The sequence below is a fragment of the Musca domestica genome, unplaced genomic scaffold (assembly GCF_030504385.1).
Source record: "Musca domestica strain aabys unplaced genomic scaffold, Musca_domestica.polishedcontigs.V.1.1 11, whole genome shotgun sequence".
In the NCBI taxonomy this organism is placed as follows: Eukaryota; Metazoa; Arthropoda; class Insecta; order Diptera; family Muscidae; genus Musca; species Musca domestica.
Window position 1 is genome coordinate 18,657,596 of NW_026712133.1, and position 24,065 is coordinate 18,681,660.

At 36.1% G+C, this 24,065-nt stretch overlaps 2 protein-coding genes across 2 annotated transcripts in view; one reads left to right on the forward strand and one right to left on the reverse strand.

Annotated features, from left to right (window-relative positions):
- The window catches only part of LOC101891098 (uncharacterized), a 185,693-nt gene that overhangs the window by 19,386 nt on the left and 142,242 nt on the right, over positions 1-24,065 (reverse strand). The gene's annotated exons all lie outside the window — the stretch shown is intronic.
- Positions 17,025-18,619, forward strand: LOC131800481 (uncharacterized). Its single transcript, XM_059131915.1, has 2 exons — positions 17,025-17,167; positions 18,066-18,619. Exons 1-2 carry the CDS (start codon positions 17,150-17,152, stop codon positions 18,531-18,533), a joined length of 486 nt encoding a protein of 161 aa, XP_058987898.1. The 5' UTR covers positions 17,025-17,149; the 3' UTR covers positions 18,534-18,619.

Consider the following 24,065-nt stretch of genomic DNA (forward strand, 5'->3'; position numbering starts at 1 on the left):
TTTCCAACATTATTTGACCTGTTTATTGAAGCAATTCATCTGCAAATACCTTGGGGTTCTTCGGATGCTACTTCTTCGCTATCTATCTACCGCTTTCCCCTTTCGTTTCATTTTATACGCAGAGTTTATTCAGGGGTTTGAAGAAACAAAAAAAATTAAAGAAACTTTTAATCAATAAAGTTATGACGAAAGATACGTGAGCTTTAAATACTTTCGTTAAGTCAGTAATGCATCATAAAAGATTCTTTAGCCATGAGAAATGTCCGTCTCCGGCGAAGTTATTTTTCGTGGCTCTTGTCGTTAGCAAATTTACAATGTAAACTTTTGTTCGTTTAATAAAAATGGAAAAGTTTTCGATTTTCGAGAAAGCCAAAATGAAAAATGAATAGCAACTAAATGAAGGTTCTTTGTGAACAATTGAGTAATTATATTTGAAGGAAATTTTGCGATAGATTGATGTATAATTTTAGAGAAAAATATTCGGCAACATTTTTGAGGAGCTGCGGGAATTTTGAAAATAAATTTGGTTTCAGTGTATTGCACAAAACATTATTTTGGGAAGGAAAAACCTTAGTTAGTATATTTTGAACCACGAAGAATATACCGGCCGTAAAAAGAAGCTCAGATTTGGTTGATTTTTTCTAACTCGCGAGAATGTTCGAAGGGTGCGAGTTTCATACGAAGTTTACTCTTCGCTCTTTTGTTTTCTATAAGAGTGTGAATCGAAATAGAGAAAGGGTTTACTCTAAGACTAAAATCGAGTAACAAACAGGTTTTTATACCCTACACCACATAGTGGTGTAACATGGTGAATTAAGCGAGATAGACCCATAGTTACTTTTGAGGATCTTCATAGAATCCGATCGGATGAAATTTTGCAAACAATATTTGTTTCACAGTGAAACAAAATATGAAACGTGCTTGAGATGTTTAAAACAGCGTAATCCGAGCTTCAGGTTATATGTAGTGTGGTAATTTTTTACTTCCGACCTTGATGTATCTTCAGTCAAATCGAATGAAGATGATTTTTTTTATACCCTCCACCAAAAAAAGTATGGAGGGTATATTAAGTTCGTCATTCCGTTTGTAACTCATCGAAATAATCATTTTAGACTCAACAAAGTATATATATTCTTGATCAGCGTAAAATTCTAAGACGATTTAGCCCTGTCCGTCCGTCTGTTGTAATCACGCTACAGTCTAAACGAATTAAGATAGGAAGCTATAATTTTGCACAGATCTCTCTTTTGTCTGCAGGCAGGCCAAGTTCGAAGATGGACTATATCGGCCTACGATATCGTATATCCCCCATATAACGGTACCCCCGATATTCGGTATTTTGATGATGTTAGCCACATTTTTAATGGAATTGTCTGAAAATCCACACAAGTAGTTCCATGTGGGTACTTTATACCTCGGCAGAGAATTGTCCATATAGGTCCACGATATCGTATATCCCCCATGTAACGGTACCCCCCGATATTCGGTATTTTGATGTTTTTAGCCATATTTTTCAACGGAATGGTCACAAGGGGTTCTTTGTACACAAGGAGTTCTTTGTGAGCACTTTACCCACCGACAGAGAATTCTCTATATAGGTTAACGATAACGTATAGCCCCCGATATTCGGTATTTTGATGATTTTAGCCACATTTTTCAATGGAATTGTCTGAAAATCCACACAAGTAGTTCCTTGTGGGTACTTTATACCTCGGCAGAGAATTATCTATATAGGTCCACGATATCGTATAGCCCCCATATAATGGTACCCCCATGGTATTCGGTATTTTGATGATTTTAGCCACATTTTCAATGGAATTGTCTGAAATTCCACAAAAGGAGTCCCTTGTGGACATTTTACCCCCTCAAAAAGAATTGTCTATATAGGTCCACGATATCGTATATCCCCCATATTCCGTATTTTGATGATGTTAGCCACATTTTTCAATGGAATTGCCTTAAAGTCCCCACAAGTAGTTCCTTGTGAGTACTTTACCCTCTGAGAGAGAATTGTCTATACAGGTCCACGATATATATCCCCCATATAACGGTACTCCCGATATTCGGTATTTTGATGATTTTATCCACATTTTTCAATGGAATTGTCTGAAATTCCACAAAAGGAGTTCCTTGTGGGTACTTTATACCTCGGCAGAGAATTATCTATATAGGTCCACAATATCGTATAGCCCTCATATAACGGTACCCCCGATATTCCATATTTTGATGTTGTTAGTCATATTTTTCAACGGAATGGTCACAAGGGGTTCTTTGCACACAAGGGGTTCTTTGTGAGCATTTTACCCCTGACAGAGAATTCTCTATATAGGTTAACGATAATGTATAGCTCCTATATAACGATACCCCGCGATATTCGGTATTTTGAAAATCCACACAAGGAGTTCCTTGTGAGTACTTTACACGCAGACATAGATTTGTCTATATAGGTCCACAATATCGTATATCCCCCCATATCGGCACCTTCCTATATTAGATATTTTAAAGATTTTAAAAGAATTTTTAATGGATTTTTTTTTTTTTAATTTTCTAATTCGTTCCAAATGGTGGAGGGTATTCAAAGTTCTGCCCGGCCGAACTTACTGCTTTTTTTCTTGTTTTGGTTTGATTTTTTTCTCTACCCTATTGATAATTTTTATGTCGTTTTCAACCGGAAGATAAGTACAACAGGCACTGATTTTTTTTCCTAAAATTTATTCTTTATGGGCAGGATAACGATGTTTTATCTTATTACTGGACCGTCAATTGAGAATACTTTCATTCTTCAGAAACAAAACAAGTGAGAAAAAGTCAAAAGTCGGGCGGAACTTACTAAACCATACCCTACACCAACATGCATATTTAGTAGAGCTCCCGAAAAAAATGAATTTATTTAAAGTAGATCAATATTTAGCGTTAGAGCAGCTATAATTTGGTTTCAGCTGGAACTAATATGGAGATATATCGAATTCTGAATCGATTTTCACTAAATTTGTCGGAGACATTTCAATCTTTTATACCAAATAACATTGCTATAGAGTGCATGATGTCACTTCGAGAAGGATTATATTAAGTAAAGGCTATAGTCGTGCAGGGCTGACCATGTGACACTCCACATTACTACATTATGTTAGAAGCACCTTTGCGTCCAAATCTATTTTGGAAGATTTCCCTTGTAAAATATATCAAGGAGCACTGCCCAGATATTACCCTTAGCATTTTGACATTTGACATATATTGCGGACATTTTTGAAAACAATAGGTCTAGCCCTTATGAGCCTAACCCTCTCCTTGTGAAATTTTTCATGATGATCGGACGATAATTGCAATCTGTACAAATAACCCCAACCTGCGTTGTAATGTGAAAAAATATTACAAAATATATACTTCAATATTATAAGTCAAATCGATTAAAAATATGAAAAAAAAATGTTACAAAATACATCATCAACATTATATTAACATCATTTTTGGCATCTTTTTATGCGATTTTTTTAGATTTTATACTTTTAAGCCAGGAGGGCATTCTGAATTGACAAAATTTGTCAAAATCGGTCCAGCTATTCTTGAGATATAAGCATTCTAGCTAACATCCCTTTCCTTTGTATATATACATTGTACATATTTCTCTATATATATATCCGATATATTTACTATCGGCATCTACGTTACGGTCAGAATTGGCCTGTTTGTCTATTTGTGACTTCACCGGGATTAAAAATATTTGCTGTTTAGTGGAAAATTTGACCCTTAAAATATTACCCGGTGAAGACTTTGGATGACTTCAGCCCAGCCCTATGCTCTATCCCCATGCTAACTTCCGCGTCGATAGGTCTACAATTGCGACCTGTAGCTCAACTGCAAAATCAGAAAAATTTTCAGTTTTTGGGTCCATTTCAAACCCTAAATATTATGCGATCATCGCCAAAAAAATAGGCTTCTATTCTGGACCTTCCCCCACCTACTTTTTAAATTTCGTGAAGATCGGGCCATAATTGCCACCTGTAGAGTAATTACAAATTAACATGGACAGACGGACGGATGGACATACATAGCTAGATCGACTCAACTCGTCGGGATAGGAAGGTCCATATATACTTTCCTATGGGGGAAACCAACACATAGTGTTGTAGGGTATAAATACATATCTGTAATTGCATGTTGATTACGAAAATGAAATATCGCAGTGTTTCGGTTGCCTGTAACGTTTCAGCGTAAGTTTATCTTTATATATGTGTATAAATGAAGTAACAGGAATTCCATTCTCAGAAAAGGTATGAAAACACCTTCAACAATATTACACATCTTAGCCATGAACATAAGAATGTTTCACACTTTTGAAGGTATCATTGTTATGTTCAATATTAATAAATGTCAGAAAATTTTCAAGTTGTGTTATGAAGAAAACAAGCACACACACATACATACATTACAGCCAATAACGACCATATTCGGTAGTTTCATAGAAACTCATTTCGCTAACTGAAATGGCACGTCTCCATAGGATTGTAAAAACGTTTTAACTGTAAGTGCCCAACAGATAATTTCCTTGGATTGATCAACATTATAAAAGAGAAAATAAATAAGAGGAGAATTTAAAGAATTTAAAGAAGGAAAAGCAACGGACTAACAGACAAATATCTTAAATGGATGGAGGATTCAGTGAGGTATATACATAGTTTGAAAAAATAAATCCAAAATGGTTCAGGTAAACATTAGAGCATAAGTTAACTCTGGAGATAAAACAAAACCAGATGCTAAAGTTTCAAATATTATTGTGAATTCCCATTAATATATGGCGTAAACATAGGGCAAATGCCACGAAATTTGTAGGATCTCGTGGCTCGTGAATTATATAATAGACATGATATATATTACATAGACATAATATATAAGGAATATTCTTATTTGACAGACAGTGGTTTAAACGTGGAATTTGAGATTTTTCTTCTGGAAGGGTTTCAAATACAGATTTTAACTAAATCATTGAGTAGAAATTTGTAAGAAATGTTTTTTGTCTGTTAGAATTATTCCATAGACTTAATAATGACAACATATGCTTTCAATTTAGAAATTAACATATTTCTTCTAATCCTTAACTACACTTGCAGCACACGAAATAATTACAGAAAAAAATATAAAACTTCCTCTGAAAATGATCCTAAAACCCAGTAAAGAAAGTCCTAAAGTCGGGCGGGGCCGACTGAAATTCCATACTATTCGGGCTGATATTACACGTTTGATGCACAATAAAAGGCAAATCGGACAAAGATATATATGTGAGCTATATCTAAATTTTTACCGTTTAACTCCAATTTACCGTTTAACTCCAATTTCAAATGTTGTTTGGAAAATTTCATCTCAATCGGATAATAAATGCGACCTGCATTTAGTTCACAAGAATACATGGACAGACGGACAGACATGCATAAATCAACTCAGAAAATGATTCTATGCAGATCATCAAAAGGAACTATGGGTCTATCTCGTTTCCTTTTGCCTGTTACAAACAAATGGACAAAGACAGAATACCCTGACCACCTTGTGGTGTAGGGTATAAAAAGGAGGCAAGTTCCCACTATTTTCAAATTTCTTGTTTAATTCTCTTATTATTCCTTGGAATCCTTGCGTTTTAAGCATTACGTTACTTATATTTCCATAAAACGAGTTATTTTTCCCTTTTCTCCCTTTTTCAAAATATAGTTAAAATCTTAAAAATACCGAATGTAGACGTTATATTAGGGTCTATACGGCGACGTGGATCTGTATCATCAAAATCATCAAAATACCGAATATAGGAAGGTACTATTATATGGGGCTATACCAAGACGTGGACTTGCACAGACAATCTTATGTCATAGACTGCAGTATCTATTACGAACTTCAAATACCAAATCTGAAACAATTGCGGTGAATAATGTCACTAAAATCGTCAAAATACCGAATATCGGGAGGTTCCGCTATATGGGACTATACGAAGACGTGGACCTAAACAGACAATTTTCTGTCTTATGCTGTGGTATCCATCAGGAACTTCAAATACGAAATTTGAAACAATTCCGGCGAATAATGTCACTAAGATCATCAAAATACTGAATATCGGGAGGTTCCGCTATATTGGGCTATACGAAGACGTGGACCAGAACAGACAATTTTCTGTCTTATGCTGTAGTATCGATTACGAACTTCAAATACCAAATTTCACACAATTCCGGTAAATAATGTCACTAAAATCATAAAAATACGAAATATCAGGAGGTACCGTTATATGGAGGCTATACCAAAATGTGGACCTACATGGCCCATTTTCTATACCAAAAGTCCTGCAGACATAATATTCATTTGAGTAAAATGTTATCAACCTATTTCATTTCGTTTGGAAGCTAAAGTGATTTCCACAGACGGATAGTCGGACAGACGGACGGACATCGCTAAATCGACATAGAATTTTATGCTGATCAAGAATATATGTACTTTTTGGGGTCTAAAATATATAATTCGAGGTGTTACAAACGGAATGACAAACTTAATATACCCTCTGAGGGTGCAAAAAAACGTTATAGGGTAAAGGCCGTACTTATTGTGCGATAATGAACAATTCTCCAACAGAGAAGAAGGATGATGTAGACTAAATCATTCCACTTCATCCAATACTGATTGAAATATGTAGATGTGCAAAATTTGAAGAAAATCTGACATCTATAACCAATTTTTTGGAAATAATCTGGTTTTCACGTATTATGATCGACATAATAATACCAAACAATGAACATTTGTGGGAGAGGTATTAGAAGGGGTAGGCCAATGTCCATAATTTTTATACCGGAATTTGCGTTAGTAAAAATAATGGGATACATGAAAATTTGAAGAGAATCTAAAGCTTATTTCGCATTTTATGAGAGATATAATTATTCAAAATGTTGAGCCGTTGTGGGGGAGGTACTCAAAGAAGTCATCTTATATATTTCATCTTCACACAACATTGTGTGTTGCTGGAAATATTGGGTTGTGTGAAATTTGAAGACAATCGGACTCTAATTTTACATTTTATAAGAGTTATAATTATTCACAGTTTTTACCGTTTGTGGAGGAGGTTCTTGATGGAGTGTGCCGATATTGTCCGTCCGTCTGTCTGTCTATCTGCTGGCTGTCTGTCTATCTGCTGGCTGGTGCGAACGATAACTCTCGAAAGGAGTATCCGACTTGGTCCAAACTTGGTGTAACGTAATATTATTATCAAACTTAGGTCGAGTCCGGAGATGAGCAACGTCGGGTCACTCCTTCTGGTATCTCCCCACAAAAAATCAAAATTTTGAATATTTATACTCTTATAAAATGTGATGTAAGAGTCCGATTGTCTTCAAATGACACAAATCCCAATATTTGTACTAACCCAAAATCTGCTGTGAAGATGGGGTATATCGGTTCACTGCTTCTGGTACCTCCCCCACAAAGGGTCAAGTTTCTGAATAATTATAACACTTATAAAATGTGATGTAAGAATCCGGTTGTCATCAATTTGTATTACACAAATCACAATATTTCTACTAACACAAGATCGGCTGTGAAGATGGGATATATCGGACCACTCCTTCTGGCACCTCCCCCACAAAGGGTCAAAATTTTGAATATCAATGACGCCCATAAAACGCGAAATCTATATCTAATTACATTCAGAATTGATACATATCAAAAGTTCCATCGACACAAGATCTGTTATAAATATGGCAGGGATCGGACCATTTCTTCTGGTACCATACCGTTTTCAAAAAGTCGTTTCTTCTCTTTTAGCTCTACTTCCGAAATCTGCTGCATTTTCCCCGTAACCAATAAAATTTGAATTTTGTCTCACAGTGTAATGATTTGACAATTATAAAAATCATCAAAAATTCATCGTTTGCTGAAGTGCGCGGGCGACCAGAACGAACATGGTCGCTGACATTTTCTTTTCCTCCTTCAAGCTGAACTAGTGTTCTGCTCTATACAGCATTGTATTTGTTTTATACCCACGAATTTCCAGGCTAACATTATTTTATTTATTTTCAATTATTTGACGCAAATAAAACCAACCCAGTGTTCCTCCTCTTTCAGTTGGCTTTTAAAAGTTTTTTATAATTAATTTAATTTTTGTCTAATTGAATGAATGCTTGCGAAATAGAGTAAAACAAGAGAACGACTTCTCTAGTTACAGCTACGTTTTTGCCACCGATTAAGTTGTTGTTTTTTCGCAATTATTGTTTAAATATTGACAATAAAGACAAAACAAACTAATTAATAGCAACATTTCATAACTTATAATTAAACAAAGTTTTGAACGGCAGGACCAACGAAAAAAGTGCAAGCCGCAAGAGAACGTCACAAAACAGCAAACAAAAACGAAATTGATTTCCGTTTAAGCGGAAAGGGATGTAAGTTCTTTTCTCCTACTTATGAAAAGAAATGACAAAACAAAATAGCTTGAAAAGGATGCGACCAAAGTTAGTAAGGAAGTGGCAAAACAGCGTAAAGTGGAAGAAAACAAAAAAAAAAAAAAAAAAAAAACGGGAGGAAAACAAGCAGCTGAAGGCACTTAAATGGGCGTTAATTGCATTGTGTCTGAAAGAAACAGGAAAGTGCTGCAAATGGAAAAAACAAAAAATAAACGAGTAAGGAAAGGACAAAAATAAGTCGGGAGCGGTCGATTAAATGTATACGATAAATGTACGTTTATATTGGAAATTTGTCTCAAGTCCATACATAGTATGGACGGTATATTAAGTTCGTTCTTCTGTTTGTAACTCATCGAAATATTAATTTTAGACCCAACAAAGTATATATATTCATGATCAGCGTAAAATTTCGTCAGTTCGTCTGTCTCTCCGTCTGTTGTAATCACGGTAGAGTCAAATGGAATTCAGATATAAAACTAAAATTTTGCACAGAAAAGTCTTTTGTCTACAGGCAGGTCAAGTTCCAGGATAGGCTATATAGGTCCACGATATCGTATAGCCCCCCGGTTCAACCCGATATTCGGTATTTTAATGAGTTTAGCAATATTATTCAATGGAATTGCCGGGATTCTACACAAGGAGTTCTTTATGAGTACTTTACTCCCTGGCAGAGAATTGTCTATATAGGTCCACGATATCGTATATTCCTCATATAACGGTACCTCCAGATATTTGGTATTTTGATGATTTTAGCTATAGTAAACACCGGCTTTTTTGCAAATTTCCTATTTCGTAATGGGTACATCAATCGATGACAGAAAATGATCTATGTGTGGCCCTGCTTATGCATTCGTATAGCCCCCATATACTAAACCGCACTATATTAGGTATTTTGATGATATTTTTAATCGGGTTTGTTTTAAATTTCGTATTTTTGTACCCTCTCTGACTGAAAATTGCTCATGTAGGCCCCTGCCTTCTTATAGCCCTATATAACGGTACCGCCCGATAATCTGTATTTTGATGAATGAAATTGTCTGAAAATCTGTGTACTTTACTCCCTGGAATAGAATTATCTATATAGGTCCACGATCTCACATATCCCCCACACATCGGAACCCCCGATATTCGGTATTTTGATGATTTTAGCGGCAGGTCCACATATTTGAATAGCTTATATGGCTACAGAGGGTATATATCAAATGATACAACCGAAAAGTGCCTCATCAAAATAAAGTATTTGACACCTCGATCCTTTAGACCAAATCCGTTTCAGGACATTTAAAGTCGATCTAGCGATGTCCGTCCGTCCTTCGATAACTCTCGAAGGGAGTATCCGGTTTGGTCCAAACTTGGTTCATAGTAATATTGTTATCAAACATACATCGAGTTCAGAGATGGGCAATTTAGGTCCACTCCTCCAGAATTTCAAATAAAATATTTTTTCTGATCATCCAATATTAATTACAACTCATATAAAATATGAAATAAACATCCGGTTGTCTTAAAAATTTCAAACATTCCAATATTTTTATTAGCTCTCCCTCATATGCGTCAACATTTTGAGTAACTTAAAAGCTCATAAAACGGGAAAATGAGCATCCGATTACTTTCAAATTTGGCACATTCCAATAGTTTTATCAACACATAATCAGGTGTGAAGATGGAATATATCAGACCACTCCTTCCGGTACCTCCCCCACAACGGGTCAAAATTTTGATTAACCAAAATGCTCCTAAATGTGAAGTAAGCATCTCTTTCCATTAAAAATACACACATCATAATATATCTATTAAAAGGAAAGATCTGGTGTGAAGATCATCCCATCATCTCACTCTTTCTTGTACCGTTCCCACAAAGGGTCACAATTTTCAATACTTTCAATTTATCGGCTAACTTCTTCCGGATTCAAAAAGTCGATCATTTTACTGTAAACGAACCGCTTTAAACAACACCATCATGTGACCACTTGTTGAATAGGTATTTTCATAAGCTTTCATGTGGATCCGGGACTTGAACAAAGACTCTCGGGTTAAAAATCTGTCCTAGGTCCGTCTCCCAAGAAAAAAATAGTTTCCCGGAATCAGGGTAAAAATACCTAACTCTACAAAAAAAAAAAAAATCGAAAATAAAAGGCGGGTTTGGGACATAACAGAATTTTTTTTTAACTTTCCAACAAAAACCACAAAGTGAATTCATAAAATATCAATTAACAATGTAATTGCAACTTCAAATCCTGCTAGAATACTCCTAAAGTTACTCCTTCATTTCTTGACTATTTTCTACTACTTGCCTTATATTTATATATTGATAACTCTTCGCCGTTTATGTATCATGGAAAAGGCAAAGAAGAAAATCAAATTCACAATATGGCCAAAAGTCGTAATCATGGCATAGATACGGTTTACATAATGAAAATCCTGTTGTAGCTGTTGTTCCTCCCACCACTACTCCATTGAGTTGCTCTTCCGTTTGTTATTAAACACACAAAGTGGTCGGATGTGCCACACAATATTGGGTCTTCGTTTCCAAGTGAGCATGAGTACAGTAGTGTCCACAGCTGGTGGGAAATTTATTAGCAAATAGTTAACACAAAATCAATACACATGGATGATGGATGGCGGTGTAGAATATTTTGACGTGCTACGTGGTAATTTAAAGGGAGTTTTTAAATCATATTTAAATCAGTAAGGAAAAGTCAAAAGTCGGGCGGGGCCGAATATATGATACCCTACACAACTATGCGTCAAAGATAGAGAAATATAAAGATAGGGCAAGATAGATTCAAAATGCGGCAACCCTGTGAAAATATCTCTGTTGTTATGATATAAGAACAACATAGATACCAATGTTAACTTATTCAACCCGCTAAGGCAGCATGCACATATTTGGAAGGGTCTATGGAATAGAATTATTTGTCATTCGTTTCTGCAATTGTGGATTTTATATTAATTGTAGAAACAAACCATTTACTCAATATGCATTTTGTCTAGTCTTTCCATTTTAGGTCCTTGTATGCATATATAGTAGAGCTCCGTAAGAAAAGAATTTTTTTGAGATAAATCATAGCACCTATCCAGAGAAGTTTAGTCTGGTTTCAGAGGCAACTAATATATGGGAGGCCAAACCAATTCAGAATCGATTTTCACTACATTTTTCGGAGACATTTTAATCTCTTATACCATTGCTATAGGGTGCGTGATATCAGTTCCACAAAATAGAAACGTGCGTCCCTAAATTCACTCAATTTGGGCTGATATTAGCCATTATTTGCACAATAAACCTGAAATAGGATTAAGGATATATATCAGACCAATATCCAAATCAGAACAGATCTCGATTAAATTTGGCAAAGGTATTTCCGAGCTATATAAGATATCTGGTACCAAACATCGTTCTGGTTGGGTGCATTTTACGAATATGGGGGGACTTGAACACCCAATCGGATAAAACATATATATGGGAGCTATAGCTATATCTAAACCGATTTTCACCAAATTTGATGTATTTGCTTCTAGACCGAATTAGGTCGGATGTGCCAAAACTGAGGTTATTTGGACTGATATTGGCAATTTGGTCCACAATTAACCCGAAATCGATTGAAGATATACATGGGAGCTATATCCGAATCTGAACCGATTTTGTTACAGATCATTGTTGTCGAATGCATATTACGAATGTGAGGGCCTTAAACGCCAAATCGGATGAAACATGTATATGGGAGCTATAGTTATATCTGAACCGATTTTCATCAAATTTGATGTACTTTCTTCTAGACTGAATCCGGTCGGATGTGCCAAAAAGCACATCATTTGGTGCACAATTAACCAAAAGTTGAAGATGTGTGGGAGCTACATCCAAATCTGATCCGATTATCACCAATTTGAATAGGGTTCGGCCTTAGGCCAAACAAATATTGTTTGGAAAATTTCATCTCAATCGGATAATAAATGCGACCCCATTTTGTTCACAATAATACATGGACAGGGGGACGGACAAACAAAGTGTTTCTATAAAGGTCCTCACAAGTAACTACATGTGTCTTCTTTTTAGCTCTTTCTTCATAATCTGCTGGATTTTCCGCGTAATTATTGAAAAATCGAATTTTGTCGGACCTCGTATCTCCTTTAAACTAATTCGGGGGAGCTCTTCGGCCAAGACAAGAACCCGCCCCAAGCTATTTTTATTTCAGGCTAGATTTTTCTTAAATTAGGCACCAAGGAAAACCGTTGCAAAATATGTATATCGACGTACAAAAATGAGATATACCGCAAATGTCAAACTTATGGAGGGGACGAAATCCGAGACATAATAATCTATGCCTATCCATCTGAGGGGACGAAATGTCAAACCAAAAAGGGGAAGGCATACGCTACAATAGGTCTGATTTACTGCTTGTAAATGAATTGTCAAACATCTTGGAAAAGGGCACCGTTCACCCTCAAGATTCCACTGTGTCCGAAATACAGACGTGCTCCTGTGCAGGACGAAGTCTATATTAGGGATACGGGTTTTTTTTTCCTAAAAACTACACCAAAATTATTTAATCTCATCCAAGACAAGAATTCGTTCCAACCAAGGCACCAAGGAAAGCCGTTGCAAAATATGTCTCTATATTCAATATCGTTATTTCGTCTATTAATCGACCTAGCGATAGAATAAGGAAAGGCTAGTACGACATCATTGGAATAGATTAAGAGAAGACCGTCAGAGGGAGAGGCCGGGTATTCACAAGAATATATGTTATAGTATCGAACGAAGGAGGGATCCCTAAGAGACACCTGCCAACGCTTTCTAAAGATTCGTTCACTTACCTTTTCACGAAAAAGTCATTCCTACTGAAACTGCAGGTTTGATTATCAAAACCAAACGACCAAATGTTATGTAAACTTCCATCATGCCGAACAGAGTCAAGAGATTTAAAAACACAAAATATGGATAAGCCAACTAAACCGGTGAAGACCGTAGAGAAACTGGCGCAAAACAGAACTCACTATGCCGTAGAATCCTTCTTTCTTTCTCGGGTTTTCTAATCCTACTCAACATAAAGAGTTCGAATAATTTTTAAAAAGGCTATCGAAGGGTAATAGACCTGTACTTACCACCCCCATTACACATCACAGCTACCACTGTGTCTAGCAAATTAAACGGCTAACGAAGTAGTTTTGCCTGTTTTTCGTTACTGAAAACTATGAGACAGGGGCAGAATTGAAGGGAACAACACAACGACTATCCTATCGACAGAAACACTGACAGCAACAACAGCAACAAAATAAGAACGTCGTCTAACGATAAGCGGATAAGCTAGCGGTGCTCAATAATAGAACGGAAACAAAGTAAAAAGGATTTACAACAACAGCACCACCAACAACAATGACAACAGCTTGTTGTTCATTCAGTGGAAATCCCTTCGTTTGCAAAAATTAACACAAAGACATTGACAATGTCGACACGATAACAAAGATCACAAATGAGCGGAAGACAAGAGAACGATAGAAAAAAAAAAAAAAAAAAAAAAAACAACAACGAAAAACGAAGAAAGAAACAACGAAAGCACAACAAAAAGTAACAATAAAGGATTTGAAGCAATTAAGCTTTTGTTCGACGCTGGCTGACGCAACACAAAAACACAAACTAAAATGCATGAATAGCAAATTAATTAAGTTTCCTTGAGGTTCAAGCGTTCAAATTACTATTCAATAATTCTGTTCACCTTTATGGTAGCTACGGCTAAGGCTCTTCTAGCTGCTAGCTTTGCAGCATCAATGTTGTTGGGGCAGTGGCGGAAAATAATAATGAGATAAAGTTTAAAGTGAAGCTTTGCGTAGAAAAGTTGTCAATGTCAACCATTGATAGAAACTGTAAACAAAAAGGAGTGCAAGGATAAATTTAAACCAAAAGACTAATAAAATACTTAACAATAGATTAAGGGATTACGGAGAAAGATTAGATCCGTTTCTAATCTCAATGTTTGTAAATCCGGAACATATATCCTCGATCCGCTTAAGATTTTATGTCGATTAACTCTATTCGAACTGTCTGCCCATTTGACCGGACTGATGTAGGTGGACAAAACGTTACTCAAGTGCATTTTATGTTCTAAGAATTTTCACGATTTTTTATAGACTCCAAATAATTGTACCACCCCACTTAAGGTATATTTAAAGTTTAAGTCATATTTTTCAACCGAATTGAATAGAATCCTTACAAAAAATATGCAGATTATCCCATATAACAGTACTACCTGATATTCGGTGTTTGGATGATTTTAGACACATTTTCTAACTTTTTTATACCCTACACCACAAGGTGGCCAGGGTATAATGTCTTTGTGCATTTGTTTGTAACAGGCAAAAGGAAACGAGATAGACCCATAGATCCTTTTGATGATCTGCATAGAATCACATTCTGAGTCGATTTATGCATGTCCGTCCGTCCGTCCGTCTGTCCGTCTACGCATGTATTTTTGTAAAAAAAGTACAGTTCGCATTTATTGCCCTATCCAGATGAAATTTTGCACAAGTCATTTGTTTGGCCCAAGGACGAACCCTATTGAAATTGGAGATAATCGGTCAAAATTTAGATATAGCTCCCATATATATCTTCATCCGATTTGCCTCTTATTGTGCACAAACTTGTAATATCAGTCCGAATAGTATGGAATTTTGTCCGTACGATCAGATTGGACCTGAAAACAAGTATGCCAAATTTGATCGAAATCGGTTCAGATATAGCTATAGCTCCCATATATATTGTTCATCCGATTTGTTATTTTTGTCCACCGCCGCCGTAATATGCACTATGCAACAACAATATTTGGGGAAATATATCAAATTCAGCTCAGAAATATATTTGCTAAATTTTATTGAGATCGGTTCTGATTTGGATATAGCTCCCATATATAACTTTGTCCGATTTACTTTGAAATTTGGCACTTACGACCGAATTGAGTCTAGAAGCTAGTATGTCAAATTTGGCGAAGATCGGTTCAGATATAGCTATAGCTCCCATATATACTTTTCATCCGATTTGTCATATTTGTTACCCACAGCCGTAATGTACCGTCCGTAACAACGATATTCAGGGAAGTATATCAAATACAGCTCAGAAATATTTTTGCCAAATTTTATCGAGATGGGTTCCGATTTGGATATAGCTCCCATATATATTTTTATCCGATTTCAAATTAATTGTGCACCAAATGGGCAATACAAGTCCGAATTTAAAAGATACAAATGCTTCGGCATATTTAGTCCTTTGAACTTTAAATTATAATTATAATCATAGCGTGTATGATCGAATTCTCCCATAAAAACTTTTAATTGTTATGCGGAGTTCTCCAAAATTAGCAAAGTGGTGTAGGGTATCATAAAGTCGGTCCCGCCCGATTTTAAGGCTGTCTTTACTGGTTTTTAATTTGGTATTTAGAGTTTGCAATAGCTGCTGTCCTCTCAGGCAGATAATTGTCTATGCAGGTTCATGTTTTCGTACAGATTGTTTCTAGCCACATTTTTATACTCTACAACACAATGTCGTCCGATTTTTGGAAAATATTTAGTTTTTATGTTAATAAAACAAGTAAAAAAGTATACGTTTGTTTTGCCGACAGATGTATACCCTCAATGTTCGATTAATTTAAAATATTTTGACTTCTGTAATGAATTTTAAAACTCTTGACCCTCTATGGAGTGGGTTTGGAAAGAATGGGTCAATATTGTCCACTTCGTATCGGACCTAAATAATGTGTATATATATATATAAATAATATTCGTCATTTATTCTGGATGCAGTTTTTTCTGTACATGGGAGCTCTAGCTATATCTGAAACGATTTTCTCCACATTTGATTCGGTTTGATGTGCCAAAATTCAGGTCATTTGGACTTATGCTGGCCATTTAGTGCTCAATTAACCTGAAATCGGTTTAAGATATATGGAAAGTGTATCTAAATCTGATGCGATTATAACCAGTTTCAATAGAGTTCGTTCTTGTTTGGAAAATGTTCACAAGAATACATGTACAGACGGTCGGAGAGAGTCACTGACTGACATGCATAAATCGACTTAGAAAGGGATTCTATGAAGATCCTCAAAAGTAACTATCGCTCTATCTCGCTTCTTTCTCCAAGTTACAACCAAATGCACAAAGGCATAATACCCTTACAGAGATATAGAATTTAAATTTACAATATGTAATTGTGTTAGGTTATTAACGAGAATTAATTAAAATTTCAAAAACATTATCGCTGCCACATATTTTTTTTCTTAATCGGATTATTCATTAGAATTGGATGTCTGAAAAAAGATTAAACTCGCATTTCAAATTCAAAACATTTACTTTGTTCTGTTTTCTATACAAGCAATTTGAAATAAACAAGACTAACAATTTCAAATGATGTAAATAATCGACATTGATTTTGTTGTTGCATGCGTAATTCAATCATCATTATCACTATCATCATCGTCACCATCATCATTATGAAGAATATGAGAAACCCATGAGTGGTTTCAAATGTGTGTCACTGTCATCATCATTATTCTGTGTAAACATTTGGTGACTTGATAAGAGCCCCGGTCAGCTGTGGTTGATATTGAAATTATCAAAAAGCCAGATTAATTTTAAAAATAATGTATTAAACCAGCTGAATATTTCTATAAATGTAGACAAATTCGAAATTTTCAAAACAGTATCCGATTTGAATTCAAACGTAAAAGTCCGAGCTTATGATGGCAAAGTTATTTGTAAGTGGAAAGAAAATGTGAAATTATTAATTTCTTATATTTTTATACCCTACCCTACAAGGTGGTCAGGGTATTATGTCTTTGTGCATTTGTTTGTAACAGGCAAAAGGAAACGAGATAGGCCCATAGTTCCTTTTGATGATCTGCATAGAATCACATTCTGCGTCGATTTATGCATGTCCGTCCGTCCGTCCATCTGTCCGTCAGGACGTCCGTCTGTCCATGCATTTTTGTGAACAAAGTACAGTTCGCATTTATTACCCGATCCAGATGAAAATTTGCATAAATCATTTGTTTGGCCCAAGGAAAAACTCTATTGAAATTGTAGATAATCGGTAAAAATTTAGATATAGCTCCCATATATATCTTCGTCCGATTTGCCTTTTATTGTTCACCAAACGTGTAATATCAGCCCGAATAATATGGAATTTCGCACATATAACTTGAAAATAAGTATGCAAAATTTGATCGAAATCGGTTCAGATATAGCTATAGCTCCAATATATATTGTTCATCCGATTTGGTACTTTAGTCATCCGCAGCGGTAATATGCACTTTGTAACAACATTATTTGGGGAAATATATCAATTACAGCTAAATTTTATCGAGATCGGTTCAGATTTGATATAGCTCCATATATATCAAAAGGGCAATTTAAGACCGAATTTAAAGGATACAAATGCTTCGGCATATTTTGTCTTTTGAATTTTAAATTATAATTATAATCATAGTGTGTATGATTGAATTCTCCCATAAAAAGTGGTGTAGGGTATCATAAAGTCGGCCCGCCCGACTTTAAGACTTTCTTTACTGGTTTTATTATTAATTTATTTATATTTTCTTTATATTTTACTATTTAATTTATTATTTTATTTTTTCATTCTCATTAATAAATTAGGTTATTGTTCTGTGTGCATTGTTTGCCTATGCCATGGCACGACCACGCGGTTATGGTGGCCATAATGATGGTGGTTATGGCGGTGGTCATGGTGCTGGCGTTGGTGGTGGCCACGGTGTCGGTGGTCATGGTGGACACAGTTCAGGCTATGGAGGCCAACAAGGTGGTTATGGCGGTCACAGCTCTGGTTTCGGTGGCCAACAAGGCGGTTTTGGTGGTCAACAGGGCCATGGTCATGGTCACGGCCATAATTCCGGTTTTGGTGGTTCCCACGGCGGTCATGGTGGACAACATGGTGTCGGTTCCCAAGGTGGCGGTTATGGTGGACAACATGGTGTCGGTTCCCAAGGTGGCGGTTATGGTGGACAACATGGTGTCGGTTCCCAAGGTGGCGGTTATGGTGGACAACATGGTGTCGGTTTTGGTGGCCAACAAGGTCATGGAGGTTATCGCCAACACGGTTATTAGATAATTACCACATACAAACGTATGAATTCGATATGTGATTAAGACTGGGAATATGATGTATAATAAAACAAAAATAGTATTTAAAATATGTAGACTTTTGATTTAATTGAGTTCTATAATATGTGTAGCACATTTTTAATGGAAAAAAACAAGTATACAAAGGCTATAGTCGTGCGGGCCGACCATGTGATACCCTACAACACTACAATATGTTAGAAGCCGCCTTATGTCCAAATCCATTTTGGAAGATTTCGCTTTTGAAATTCTGTCATAGATCACAGCCCAATGGACAAATTTTTACGCACTCCATGGTGCTGTTAGTTGTTGTGGTCCATTATACAGCTAAATATAATCCAATGGTCATCCAAAATGCTAGATCTCTTTCCTGACCTTAAATCTATTCTCATGCTAAATTCCTTGTCGATTGGTTTCAATTGTGTGATCAGGAAATTTTTCTGCTTTTGGTTCAATTGAACCTCCAGAAGCAAGAGGCCTCTCTGTATCTCCAAATTTAGACTCATCTATATGATTTGATTGTTTACGATATTTGGCTATATTCGTCAACGAAAAAAAAACCCAGAAGTTCGCCTTTTGTATATTTTGGATATCGCCTGTAAATAATGCTGGTATTTTTTTTACAAAAAAGTAGTGGTCCTTTCTTCCGGCAATCCTTAACTCTAACTTCATGTGAGATCTCGTGTTCTATGGTTTCTATTTGTGACCTTCATAATGGCTGCTAAATCAGCAACATGTTTAGTTCTTGGTTCATTTCAACCCCAAAATCTTTGACATCTTTGAAAGCAATAGGCCTAGCCCTTCTGAGCCTAACCCTACCCTTGTGACAATTTTCGTGAGGATCGGACGATAACAGCAATCTTTATATAATAACCCTGACCTGTGTTGGTAGGTGAAAAAATATTACAAAATATTCACTTCAATATAAAATAATAATAAAAAATAAAAAAAAAATATTACAGTCAAAATGAAAAATCGCATGCGATAAAAAATATGAAAAAATAAAAAAATGGCAAAAGACTACAAAATCTATATTAACATCATTGTTGCCATATTTTATGCGATTTTTTTCAGATTTTATCCTTTTATGCCAAGAGGGCATTCTGAATTGACAACATTTGTCAAAATCGGTCCAGCCATTCTTGAGATATAAGAATTTTAACAAACATTCCCTTCCTTTGTATATACACATTGTATATATTTCGCTATATATATCCGATATATTTACTATCGGCATATACGTAACGATCAGAATTGATTTTTCCGTCTATTTGTGATTTCGCCGGTATTAAAAATATTCGCGGTTTAATGGAATATTTGACTTTTATTTAACACAAATGTTATGGTCTGTTTCACCCAGTAAATATTACCCGATGACCCTCAAAATTGAAAGACTTCAGCTCAGCCCTAAGCTCTAGCCCCATGTTATGTGTCGATTGGTCTATAATTGCTACCTGTAGAGCAAATACAAAATCTGTTCTGACCCTAGACCCCCCTCCATACTAAATTTCGTGAAGATCGGACCATAATTGCGACCTGTAGAGTGATTACAAATTAACATGGACAGACGGACGGACGAACATACATAGCTAGATCGACTCAGCTCGGCGAGATAGGTAGATCCATATATACTTTCCTATGTGGGAAACCAATATTTCACAGTGTTACATAATTTTTGGCCCAATCAAACTTATAATACCCCCAAACACATAGTGTATAAATACCTTTCATTAAATGTTCTCTCTGTTCGTAAAACACACCAAGTAAAAAAGCAGTAAGTTCGGCCGGGCCAAACCTTGAATACGCTCCACCATTTGGAACGAATTTGGAAATTCATTGCCAATTCTGTTAAAAGAACAGTGTTGGTTTGTTTCTTCGGGATACCATAGTATTTTATTGTTGCGAAATGTTCAGGCTTAATCCCATTATTGTTGTTTTTATAAATATAAATTTCTGTTAAAATTTAAAAAATACTGAATATAGCCATTATTTAGGGATCTATACGAAGACGTGGACATGCATAGAATCCTATTGTCATATGACATTACAATATTCAAATTTTAAACTTGAAACTTGAAACAAAAATCCCGTGAATAATGTAGCTAAACTCATCCAAATACCGAGAATAGGGAGGTATCGTTATATCGGGGCTATAGACAGACTTGGAGCTGCATAGATAATTTTCAGGCTGTAATACCTGCTAGCAATTTCAAACCACGAAATTTCAAACAATTTCGGTGAATATTGTACCTAAAATGATCAAAATACCGAAAATAAGGAGAAACTGATATATGGGGCCTATACGAAGACGTGGGCCTGCATACGCAAGTTTTTGTCATAGGCTGTAGTATGTATTACGAATTCTACATACGAAATTTGAAGCAACCCTGATGAATAATGTCCCTAAATTCTTCAAAATATCGAATATCGGGGGAACTGTTTTATGTGGGCTATACGATATCGTAGTATGAATTTTTAGACAATTCCATTGAAAATGAAGCTAAAGTCATCAAAATACCGAATATAGGGAGGTGGATTCTCAGACAAGTTCATTAAAAAATTTGGCTACAATCGTCAAAATACCAAATATCGGAGGATATCGTTGTATGGGGGCTATACGATATCGTGGACCGATATAGCCATCTTCGAACTTGACCTACCTGCAGACAAAAGACTAATCTGTGCAAAATTTTAGCTTCCTTTCTTTATTCATTTTGACTGTAGCGTGATTACAACGGAGGTACAGAAGGACAGACGAACGGGTCAAAAACATATGTAAAAATATAAACTTAATATACCCTCCATATTATATATGGTGAAGGGTATAAAAATTATCAACTTACGCCAAGACGAAACGGATGAAGCTAGAATATTGATTGGGTGGCTCTTAGTCCAAAGGTGTCAGATAAAGCAGTGTTTTGGATATTCGTTCTAGCTTTGTAACTCTACTTATGTAACATTGCGATGTAATATTTCAAAACACTAACAACATGTGTCTCCTACTTATAGTTCTACCCTAAAAATCTAGTCGATTTTTTCAGTAATTATTTTGTGTATTGTACAATGTTTTGTCTCTGAACGAAAGAATATCGAAAACTCAACATTATTTAAAAACTTTTTTAATTTCGTTTTTTTTTTTTTATTTTCCAGCTTTTATATCTTCCAACTTCGCTGCAAATATACACTACACACTATACAACAGTCGATTCGGGGTGTTGGATATTCCGAGTGGATTTGAAAACAAGTAAAAAAGCAGTAAGTTCGGCCGGGCCGAACTTTGAATACCCTCCACCATATGGAACGAATTAGAAAATTTTCAAAAAAATAAAATCCAATAAAAATTCTTTTAAAATCTTTAAAATATCTAATATAGGAAGGTGCCGATATATGGGGAGATATACGATATTGTGGACCTATAAAGACAAATCTATGTCTGCGTGTAAAGTACTCACAAGGAACTCCGTGTGTGGATTTTCAGACAATACGATTGGAAAATGTGGCTAAAATCATCAAAATACCGAATATCGCGGGGTACCGTTATATGGGAGCTATACGTTATCGTTAACCTATATAGAGAATTCTCTGTCGGTGTGTAAAGTGCTCACAAAGAACCCCTTGTGTACAAAGAACCCCTTGTGACCATTCCGTTGAAAAACATGGCTAAAAACATCAAAATACCGAATATCGGGGGTACCGTTATATGAGGGCTATACAATATCGTGGATCTATATAGATAATTCTCTGCCGAGGTATAAAGTACCCACAAGGAACTTCTTGTGTGGATTTTCAGACAATTCCGATGAAAAGTGTGGGTCAAATCATAAAATACCGAATATAGGGAGGTACCGTTATATGGGGGATATACGATATCGTGGACCTGTATAGACAATTCTCTCTCAGGGGGTGAAGTACTCACAAGGAACTACTTGTGTTGATTTTAAGACAATTCCATTGAAAAGCGCGGCTAACATCATCAAAATACCGAATATCGGAGGTTACAGTTATATGGGGGATATACGATATCGTGGACTTATATAGACACTTCATTTTGAGGAGGTAAAATGCCCACAAGGGACTCCTTTTGTGGATTTTCAGACAATTCCGTTGAAAAATGTGGGTAAAATCATCAAAATACCAAATATCGGGGGTACCGTTATATGGGGGCTGTACGATATTGTTGACCTATATAGATAATTCTCTGCCGAGGTATAAAGTACCCACAAGGAAAAAAAAATGAAAAATGAAAAATGTGGGTAAAATCATCAAAATACCGAATATCGGGGGGTACCGTTACATGGGGGCTATACGAGATCGTGGACCTATATGGACAATTCTCTGCCGAGGTATAAAGTACCCACAAGGAACTCCTTGTGTGGATTTTCAGACAATTCCGTTAAAAAATGTGGGTAAAATCAGCAAAATACCGAATACCGTGGGGGTACCGTTATATGGGGGCTATACGATATTGTGGACCTATATAGATAATTCTCTGCCGAGGTATAAAGAACCCACAAGGAACTCCTTGTGTGGATTTTCAGACAATTCCGTTCAAAAATGTGGGTAAAATCATCAAAATACCGAATATCGGGGGGTACCGTTATATGGGGGCTATACGATATTGTGGACCTATATGGACAATTCTCTGCCGAGGTATAAAGTACCCACAAGGAACTCCTTGTGTGGATTTTCAGACAATTCCGTTGAAAAATGTGGGTAAAATCATCAAAATACCGAATATCGGGGGGTACCGTTATATGGGGGCTATACGATATTGTGGACCTATATTGATAATTCTCTGCCGAGGTATAAGGTACCCACAAGGAACTCCTTGTGTGGATTTTCAGACAATTCCGTTGAAAAATGTGGGTAAAATCATCAAAATACCAATATCGGGGGGCACCGTTATATGGGGGCTATACGATATTGTGAACCTATATAGATAATTCTCTGCCGAGGTATAAAGAACCCACAAGGAACTCCTTGTGTGGATTTTCAGACAATTCCGTTCAAAAATGTGGGTAAAATCATCAAAATACCGAATATCGTACCGTTACATGGGGGCTATACGATATTGTGGACCTATATGAACAATTCTCTGCCGAGGTATAAAGTACCCACAAGGAACTCCTTGTGTGGATTTTCAGACAATTCCGATGAAAAATGTGGGTAAAATCATCAAAATACCGAATATCGGGGGGTACCGTTATATGGGGGCTATACGATATTGTGGACCTATATTGATAATTCTCTGCCGAGGTATAAGGTACCCACAAGGAACTCCTTGTGTGGATTTTCAGACAATTCCGTTGAAAAATGTGGGTAAAATCATCAAAATACCAATATCGGGGGGTACCGTTATATGGGGGCTATACGATATTGTGAACCTATATAGATAATTCTCTGCCGAGGTATAAAGAACCCACAAGGAACTCCTTGTGTGGATTTTCAGACAATTCCGTTCAAAAATGTGGGTAAAATCATCAAAATACCGAATATCGGGGGGTACCGTTATATGGG